Source organism: Oncorhynchus keta, chromosome 27 (assembly GCF_023373465.1).
Source record: "Oncorhynchus keta strain PuntledgeMale-10-30-2019 chromosome 27, Oket_V2, whole genome shotgun sequence".
Taxonomy (NCBI): domain Eukaryota; kingdom Metazoa; phylum Chordata; class Actinopteri; order Salmoniformes; family Salmonidae; genus Oncorhynchus; species Oncorhynchus keta.
In genome coordinates this window covers 42,086,858-42,097,136 of record NC_068447.1, presented here as the reverse complement: position 1 = coordinate 42,097,136, position 10,279 = coordinate 42,086,858, and the positions used below count along the sequence as shown (strand labels likewise).

At 42.2% G+C, this 10,279-nt stretch overlaps 1 protein-coding gene across 1 annotated transcript; it reads right to left on the bottom strand.

Moving 5' to 3' along the window:
- Positions 1-6,785: 6,785 nt before the first annotated feature.
- Positions 6,786-8,852, bottom strand: rps26 (ribosomal protein S26). The gene is made up of 4 exons (XM_035739224.2): positions 8,697-8,852; positions 7,840-8,017; positions 7,416-7,546; positions 6,786-6,887 (listed from the first exon to the last, which is right to left on the bottom strand). Exons 1-4 carry the CDS (start codon positions 8,697-8,699, stop codon positions 6,849-6,851), a joined length of 351 nt encoding a protein of 116 aa, XP_035595117.1. The 5' UTR covers positions 8,700-8,852; the 3' UTR covers positions 6,786-6,848.
- Between the last annotated feature and the right edge of the window lie 1,427 nt (positions 8,853-10,279).

The window sequence follows — 10,279 nt, the reverse complement described above, 5'->3', positions numbered from 1 at the left end:
CTCCTGTGGCGGGCCGGGCACAGTGCGCGCTAACCAAGGTTGCCAGGTGCACGGTGTTTCCCCCGACACATTGGTGCGGCTGGCTTCCGGGTTGGGGCAAAAAAGTATTTAGTCAGCCACCAATTGTGCAGTTTCTCCCACTTAAAAAGATGAGGCCTGTAATTTTCCTCATAGGTACACTTCAACTATGACAGACAAAATGAGAGAAAAAAAATCCAGAAAATCAAATTGTAGGATTTTTAATTAATTTATTTGCAAATTATGGTGGAAAATAAGTATTTGGTCACCTACAAACAAGCAAGATTTCTGGCTCTCACATTGGCTCTCACAGACCTGTAACTTCTTCTATAAGAGGCTCCTCTGTCCTCCACTCGTTTCCTGTATTAATGGCACCTGTTTGAAATTGTTATCAGTATAAAAGACACCTGTCCACAACCTCAAACAGTCACACTCCAAACTCCACTATGGCCAAGACCAAAGAGCTGTCAAAGGACACCAGAAACAAAATTGTAGACCTGCACCAGGCTGGGAAGCCTGAATCTGCAATAGGTAAGCAGCTTGGTTTGAAGAAATCAACTGTGGGAGCAATTATTAAGAAATGGAAGACATACAAGACCACTGATAATCTCCCTCGATCTGGGGCTCCATGCAAGATCTCACCCCGTGGGGTCAAAATGATCACAAGAACAGTGAGCAAAAATCCCAGAACCACACGGGGGGACCTAGTGAATGACCTGCAGAGAGCTGGGACCAAAGTAACAAAGCCTACCATCAGCAAGGGCATTGAAGACGAAACGTGGCTGGGTCTTTCTGCATGACAATGATCCCAAACACACCGCCCGGGCAACGAAGGAGTGGCTTCATAAGAAGCATTTCAAGGTCCTGGAGTGGCCTAGCCAGTCTCCAGATCTCAACCCCATAGAAAATATTTGGAGGGAGTTGAAAGTCCGTGTTTCCCAGAAAAAGCCCAAAAACATCACTGCTCTAGAGGAGATCTGCATGGAGGAATGGGCCAAAATACCAGCAACAGTGTGTGAAAACCTTGTGAAGACTTACAGAAAACGTTTGACCTCTGTCATTACCAAAAAAGGGTATATAACAAAGTATTGAGATAAACTTTTGTTATTGACCAAATACTTATTTTCCACCATAATTTGCAAATACATTCATAAAAAATCATACAATGTGATTTTCTGGATTTTTTTTTCTCATTTTGTCTGTCATAGTTGAAGTGTACCTATGATGAAAATTACAGAACACTCATCTTTTTAAGTGGGAGAACTTGCACAATTGGTGGCTGACTAAATACTTTTTTGCCCCACTGTATATGAACTGAATATGCTTGTCAACAACATCCCGTATTTTTTACAATATACCACAGCTGTTAGCCGTGGTATATTGGCCATATACCACAAATCCCCCAGGTTCCTTATTGCTATTATAAACTGGTTACCAATTAAAAAGTAACAAATATTTTTGGGGTCATACAAATGGTAAATGGTCTGATATATACCACGACTTTCAGCCAATCAGCATTTAGGGCTCGAACCAGGCTTATAATTGTAAATATATCCCCTTTGTGCATTTTTGAGCAAAAAAAACTTGGATGACCTTAAAAAAAAATGTTAGGCTATTGTCTGGCAATTGTGCTGTTATTATGTGCCAAATGTTAAGAAAACAAACAGTTGTAATTTGCCCATTTGTGAGATCAACTTGTCATTTCAATAGGCATAATTTACACATTAGAATTTGAGTTTATGATTGTAATTCAATTTAGCTCTGGTTTTAGAGTAAACTTGGTAGCCTACAGGTCCTGATAGGTCTACAATCTCTTTCAGGTAGTCTACGGTAGCCTAGACAAGATATAGGCAAGATGTAAACTGAACGATTTAGCAGCTTACTTAGTTAAAATGAACAGACTAATTCATTCAAAATGAATAGATTTCAAGGTAAGACGGTCTTGTGTTTGCCAAAAGCCTGCTGGAATAGGCTACTGAGGATGGGGTCATAATTTCAATGACTGAGTTAAATATGAATATTATGTACAGTACCAAGTTTGTACACACCTACTAATTCCAGGGTTTTTCTTTATTTTACTATTTTCTACATTGTAGAATAATAGTGAAGACATCAAAATTATGTAATAACATATGGAATCATGTAGTAACCAAAAAAGTGTTGAACAAATCAAATATATTTTATATTTGAGATTCTTTAAAGTAGCCACCCTTTGCCTTGATGACAGCTTTGCACACTATTGGCATTCTCTCAACCAGCTTCATGAGGTAGTCACCTGGAATGCATTTTAATGAACAGGTGTGCCTTGTTAAAAGGTCATTTGTGGAATTTCTATCCTTAATACGTTTTAGTCAATCCATTGTGTTGTGACAAGGTAGGGGGGTAAAAGACTAAGTCCATGTTATGGCAAGAACAGCTCAAATAAGCATAGAAAAACGACAGTCCGTCATTGGGCTCCCAAGTGTAGCAGCGGTCTAAGGCACTGCATCTCAGTGCTTGAGGTGTCACTACAGACCCTGGTTCGATTCCAGCCTGTATCACAACCAGCCATTATTGGGAGTCCCATAGGTCGGTGCACAATTGGTCCAGCGTCGTCTGGGTTAGGGTTTGACCGGGGTAGGCCATCATTGTAAATAAGAATTTATTCTTAACTGACTTGCCTAGTTAATTAAAGGTAAAATACTTTAAGACATGGTCAGTCAATGTGAAAAATGTCAAGAACTTTGAAACTTTCTTCAAGTTCAGTCGCAAAAACCATCAAGCGCTATGATGAAACTGGCTCTCATGAGGACCGCCACAGGAAAGGAAGACCCAGAGTTACCTCTGCTGTAGAGGATAAGTTCATTAGAGTTACCAGCCCAAGAAATTGCAGCCCAAATAAATGCTTCACAGAGTTCAAGTAACAGACACATCTCAACATCAACTGTTCAGAGGAGACTGCGTGAATCAGGCCTTCATGGTCAAATTTCTGTAAAGAAACCACTACTAAAGGACACCAATAATAAGAAGACTTGCTTGGGCCAAGAAACAAGCAATGGACATTAGACTGGTGGAAATCTGTCCTTTGGTCTGATGAGTCTAAATTTGGCCGTGTTGTTGTGAGATGCTGAGTAGGTGAACAAATGATCTCCGCATGTGTGGTTCTCACCGTGAAGCATGGAGGAGGTGTGATGGTGCTTTTCTGGTGACACTGTGATGTATTTAGAATTCAAGGCACACTTAACCAGCATGGCTACCACAGCATTCTGCAGCGGTATGTCATCCCATCTGGTTTGCGCTTAGAGGGACTATCATTTGTTTTTCAACAGGATAATGACCCAACACACCTCCAGGCTGTGTAAGGGCTATTTGACCAAGAAGGAGAGTGATGGAGTGCTGCATCAGATGACCTAGCCTCCCCAATCACCCAATCTCAACCCAATTGAGATGGTTTGGGATGAGTTGGACTGCAGAGTGAAGGATAAGCAGCCAACAAGTGCTCAGCATTTGTGGGAACTCCTTCAAGACTGTTGGGAAAGCATTCCTCATGAAGCTGGTTGAGAAACTGCCAAGTGTGCAAAGCTGTTATCAAGACAAAGGGTGGTTACTTTGAAGAATCTAAAATACACTGCTCAAAAAAATAAAGGGAACACTTAAACAACACAATGTAACTCCAAGTCAATCACACTTATGTGAAATCAAACTGTCCACTTAGGAAGCAACACTGATTGACAATAAATTTCACATGCTGTTGTGCAAATGGAATAGACAACAGGTGGAAATTATAGGCAATTCACAAGACACCCCCAATAAAGGAGTGGTTCTGTAGGTGGTGACCACAGACCACCTCTCAGTTCCTATGCTTCCTGGTTGATATTTTGGTCACTTTTGAATGCTGTCGGTGCTTTCACTCTAGTGGTAGCATGAGACGGAGTCTACAACCCACACAAGTTGCTCAGGTAGTGCAGCTCATCCAGGATGGCACATCAATGCGAGCTGTGGCAAGAAGGTTTGCTGTGTCTGTCAGCGTAGTGTCCAGAGCATGGAGGCGCTACCAGGAGACAGGCCAGTACATCAGGAGATGTGGCGGAGGCTGTAGGAGGGCAACAACCCAGCAGCAGGACCGCTACCAGCAGGACCGCAAGGAGGAGCACTGCCAGAGCCCTGCAAAATGACCTCCAGCAGGCCACAAATGTGCATGTCTGCTCAAACGGTCAGAAACAGACTCCATGAGGGTGGTATGAGGGCCCGACGTCCACAGGTGAGGGTTGTGCTTACAGCCCCACACCGTGCAGGACGTTTGGCATTTGCCAGAGAACACCAAGATTGGCAAATTCGCCACTGGCGCCCTGTGCTCTTCACAGATGAAAGCAGGTTCACACTGAGCATGTGACAGACGTGACAGTCTGGAGACGCCGTGGAGAACGTTCTGCTGCCTGCAACATCCTCCAGCATCACCGGTTTGGCGGTGGGTCAGTCATGGTGTGGGGTGGCATTTCTTTGGGGGGCCGCACAGCCCTCCATGTGCTCGCCAGAGGTAGTCTGACTGCCATTAGGTACCGAGATGAGATCCTCAGACCACTTGTGAGACCATATGCTGGTGCGGTTGGCCCTGGGTTCCTCCTAATGCAAGATAATGCTAGACCTCATGTGGCTGGAGAGGAAGGCATTGATGCTATGGACTGGCCCACCCGTTCCCCAGACCTGAATCCAATTGAGCACATCTGGGTCATCATGTCTCGCTCCATCCACCAACGCCACATTGCACCACAGACTGTCCAGGAGGAGATCCCTCAGGAGACCATCCGCCACCTCATTAGGAGCATGCCCAGGCGTTGTAGGGAGGTCATATAGGCACGTGGAGGCCACACACACTACTGAGCCTCATTTTGACTTGTTTTAAGGACATTACATCAAAGTTGGATCAGCCTGTAGTGTGGTTTTCCACTTTAATTTAGAGTGTGACTCCATGGGTTGATACATTTGATTTCCATTGATAATTTGTGTGTGATTTTGTTGTCAGCACATTCAACTATGTAAAGAAAAAAAGTATTTAATAAGAATATTTCATTCATTCAGATCTAGGATGTTTTATTTTAGTGTTCCCTTTATTTTTTTGAGCAGTGTATATTTTGATTTGTTTAACACTTTTTGGTTACTACATGATTCAATGTGTTATTTAATATTTTTTATGTCTTCACTATTATTCTACAATGTAGAATATAGTAAAAAATAAACAAAACCTTTGAATGAGTAGTGTCCAAACTTCTACTGGTACAGTATATGAAATGAATATGCTTGTTAACTGCCCGTTTTGTTGACAATCTGATTACTGTTACCGTTAATCTAATGTTCTAACAACTGCTCGGCAATTACGATAGAGCTTTGATTACTTCTGAAATTAAACATGTCCATTAATAATTGCATAATAACACAAGACTACAACAATAGCCTATAACTTCAGTTTATGTATGAAATTGGTTTGCCAGCTCCAGGTAGGCTACAAAACTGGCACAAATTGATTTGCAATGACTTCAGTGATTTAACATATGGAATATAAATTAAATAGGCTACTTGATGGCCAACAGAGGCAAATTTATCATTCTCCATATTTAATGTCAGTTTCATTGAAGACTTTCCCCCGTAAAATGAACCACGGGAGGTAGTTCCGTAACTTCCATTCCACATTTCCACTCGGGCAGCCCCCGAGACCTAAGAACTGAGCATGCATAAAACACTTCGCTTGATTGCTCAAATAAAACTAGGTCAACATTATAATATTATTATTATTATTATTATAATGCAGTCTCCGAGCGAACAGCCCGCCTCGCTGTCTTACAAATCAACAGGTCGCAGTGAATTACATTTTTTAAAAGAGAAGTGCCATGGCAATTCAATGGCGGCCGCGGTGCAATTTAAAAGTAGTTCAAAAACCCGCGACCAATACATTTACACCAGCGAAATTGTTATCCGAATTTAGCTAGAAAATAGCGAGCATGGCAACCCTGAGAGCAATGGTCAACGTGCACAAATATTGCAGAATCCGACATCGTTTTAACACCACAGATATTTCACTGGATGTCTAAATGTGAAGCATCCGCTTGACCCAGTGACCGGCAGTGGAAAAAGATACATTTTGGTCGTGATTCTGCTGATTTTATCGATTAAAAAATGTGGATCTCAGTAGTTCTGTTCCCAAAACTAAAATATGTTACGAACAGAGTGGACTAAATTTTGTAGTCCTTACCTTTTAAAAAATTTGCGTTGATTAGAAGTGCAAAGGAGAATTCAGGTATTGCACATGCGTACTTCAGACAAGGCGTTACCTAACGGGAATATGCAAACTTATGCTAGAACGTTCCAATAGGATCGCGCTAGCTCGTGCTTGGACCTGCCCACTTCTGCTTGTTCTGCGCAATATGACTGACTCACGGGCTGTGATCTTTTTTTCGTTAACATTAGCCAATGTTTTTAAACTACCGTGCACGATATGGTTCATTGATTAGAGGCAAATGTATGGCTTTTGTTTGACAGTGAAAAATCCTGTCACACGTACTGAATTGCAATGTTTTAATTTAGTGACCAATGTAATGTGACAAAGAAAACTTTACCTCAAGATGACAAAAGACGTGAAACTGCCTCATTCTTTAAAATAAGTGTTACTTTTGATATCAAATTATGTTATGGTATGCAACCCATGTTCTGACTCTGTTAAATTAGCATATTTAATATACAGTATTTCAGATATTCTGCCCCCAAGGTGCTATACAAATGTAACACTTCTGATGTACAATTAAATCACTTTTATTTTCACATAAAACTGACAGTAACCCTTAGGATAGTCCACCACATTAACCCATGGGCTTTGGAGGTGGTCTTGGTGCACCACCCTAGAAGGGAGAAAATAAAAAATAATATTTAGTCAAAATATTCATAACATGCTTTCATAATATACTTTCACTTTGTCTACCATCTTAACTTCCTGTCCCAAAAAGAGCTTTAGGATCCAGACTAGGTGAATTGGGAAAGATTCAGATCATGCTTCCAGGGTTTATAGATCAATGAGTTTAGTTTGTCAATTGACTAACTAGCTGAGGTCAATTTAACTTGACATTCTTAGGCTACATAATATAATATATGCCATTTAGCTGACGCTTTTATCCAAAGCGACTTACAGTCATGTGTGCATACATTCTACGTATGGGTGGTCCCGGGAATCGAACCCACTACCCTGGCGTTACAAGCGCCATGCTCTACCAACTGAGCCACAGAAGGACCACATGGCTTTTGAATGTAAAAGCCCACCAAACACGCCCTTCCATCACATCAACGCAGTACTTCCAGTAGTTTAATTAAGGGAGGTGCACTGTTGAGGCCGTTTAGTCCTTTTAGTTCTTAGTTAAGGGTCTATAACTTACACTGGGCCTGAAGCGAGGTGGTGGTGTGCGGTCCTTCCTGGCCTCGGTGGAGCGATTCCTCACCACCTTGCTGTGGATGGCACAGCTCACACAGTAGTGCAGCTTCACATACAGCTTGGGCAGCACATATGCTAGAGGGGAGACAACAATAAGGACAAGGTCGGATCAATGGCACCTCACAGCTGGGCCAGAATATTGATACTACATTTCATTTATAAAATGTTTTATTTAACTGTAATCCACTGTAGTCTAGGTCATTCAATACAGCCACATGTGTACAGGGAAGAATCTACAAAAGCACTTGCCCGATACTTTCACATTTCCCCCAGCATAATCATCCCAATGCACCAGATACATGCAAGTACATTTGCAAACACAAAAACGTAGTTAGTTGTATGTTTGACATCATTCAGCAGCTACTCACAGTCAAACACGCTGGCCTCTGTGATGTCCCTCACCGCAGCAGCCTCGACAATGTTCCTGATGACAAACTTCTTGATGGCCTTGTCCTTAGGCACACACCGGGCACAGTTAGTGCAGCGGATGGGCTGGACATGTCCACGGCCCTTCTTGGCACGGCCGTTATTCCTTCTCTTCTTAGTCTGGAGAGAGGTGGATGAGATGTCCAGTTATTTTTAATGGTGGCTACGGAAACCAATGTGTGCGCCTGCAACACGACTTGACAACTTTACCCACAGAACGTTCCTGAACAGAATCATGTCACGTACGTTCCTGAACAGAATCATGTCACGTACGTTCCCCACAGATCTTATCTAACTTACAATACTTGGGGAAATGTGTTTAACATCAACACCCGCATACATAGATACTGGTTTCCCTATTCATCTGCGCCACATAATTCTGACAACGAACGTACTCAGAAGCCTATTTGCTCATTGGAAAAACGGGTACTTGGTCGGCTTAGTTAGGGTAAACGGCTAGTTAGTTTCCTACACTCTTAATGTTAATAACGTTATCGAGTACTTCTAACGGCTCTGAGGACGGCCTAATTACTATAACAGTTTAGCTCCATGATTTTCAACAAACGACCCATAAATTGTTATCAAGCACACATACGCTAACGCGTGCTTGTTGTGGCTCGTTAGCGAACCATATTTACAACTAATATACCAAATATAAACACTTTTCGTACCCAAATTATGAAGAAAGGACTACATATGATTATTTTCTACAAATAAATGACCAATTCGGCGGTGTATTTTGGTGTGTATTTTCAAACTCAACATGCTGGGCCTGTAGAAGAATCAGACGCGCTCTTACCATCGTGGCATGGAAGGCTGGAAAGAGAACGAGACGGAAGTGGGAAGAAAATTCATGCGTCTTTTCCGTCCGACAGGAGAGCAGTGCGCATGTGCAGACCCCATGTGCGTTTTGTGTGGACGTTCGCTAGATGTCGGCATTGACTGGTTTATGAGCTGGTACAGCAGAGGGGGAGGCAGGGCTTCCCAAACTCGGTCCTCGGGACCCCAAGGGGTGTACGTTTTGGTTTTTGCCCAAGCACTACACAGCTGATTCAAATAATCAACTAATTATCAAGCTTTGAAAGTAGTGGTATGTGTTAATTGTAAGGGTGCCCATGGGGCTGGGTAGGTTGAGGTTTCCAGGGTTAGAGTAGTGCAGAAGTTGTCATATGCTGAGGCAGTGAAGAAAGTAGAGGAAGATGGGTCAAGGGGGAGGGATCCTCAGAGGAGTGGTGTGAGTAGTAGATCTGTACCAGCACAGAGGGATACACCAACAAGTGATATATGTTTCAGTAAAATTGGATTTTTAGCATTTATAGTAAAGTTTATCAACTGTACTGCAGGGATGGAATGTAAGTCACAGAAAATAGAGGTTGTGGTGGCAGCTGCAGAGTGGTATTTGGGTGTGCAAGAATTACAGGGTGTGTTAAGTGGTGATGTCCCATCCTTTCAGGCTGTTGGCCTGAAGTAGGACTAAATATATGGTACTTATTATAATTTTTGGTGAGTGTAGTGGTAGATGGTAAGGTATTTGTTGTACTTCTTTTGGTTGTTGTTTTTTTTTTTTAGAAAGGAAAAAAATGAAGCGAAGTGTAGTAGGTGGCGGTAATGCAACATTTATTGGATGCCAACCACCGTTAAACCTCATCGAAGAAGAAGCTTTGATCATTTGAATCAAATTAAGGCAAAAAAAACTAAACGCGCACACCTTGGGGTCCCAAGGACCAAGCTTGGGAAATGCTGTGGGACAGTGAGAACGTCTTGTTTCAGCAGTCGGCGTTGACGCACACCATGGAACCATTCTGTCCTGCTTATGTGCTAATGTCATGTATGTGTGCATGTTGTCTCTTGGGGTCGGTTTGAACTTGTTTTGCACTAGGACAAAGAAATACACTACTAGGAGCTCATGTGGGGTGATAGGTCACTGATCATATGACCAGTGATGAGAAAGTGTTGGAACCAGAGGTTTGAACAGGTGAGAGGTGACCGCGGTCGGTTTGAAATCTCTGTGGACCGTCTCACTAGAACAACATGGATTACACCTCTACTCCCCATTTATACGGTAGGCGCTTAACAAAATGTATTTGAACTTTATATCCTATAGCAAATGGAAACATCATCTAACTAAATCTACTGAAGGCAAATTCTACTTGGATGCATCATGAACTGTGAAAGTGGCGGGAATCGTCACTACACTGACAGCATTTTCTTTACAGCAATTGTTTGTCATTCATAACAGTTTTATATTCAAAACATTTAAATTACAGTCTCACATAAATGCTTAGGATAGCCTACATAAAGGACTGGTTAGGGCTAGGCCGTTGCAATGTTGACATGTCACAGTATTAGGCCTCTGTAAGTTATATCACCTGATATTAAAGT

Coding starts and splice junctions, on each gene's coding strand:
- rps26 (XM_035739224.2), bottom strand. Junction 7,547..7,839: donor AGAGGCCAGCGTGTTTGACT/GTGAGTAGCTGC, acceptor TCTCCCCTCTAG/CATATGTGCTGCCCAAGCTG. Junction 6,888..7,415: donor CACCTCGCTTCAGGCCCAGT/GTAAGTTATAGA, acceptor TCTCCCTTCTAG/GGTGGTGCACCAAGACCACC.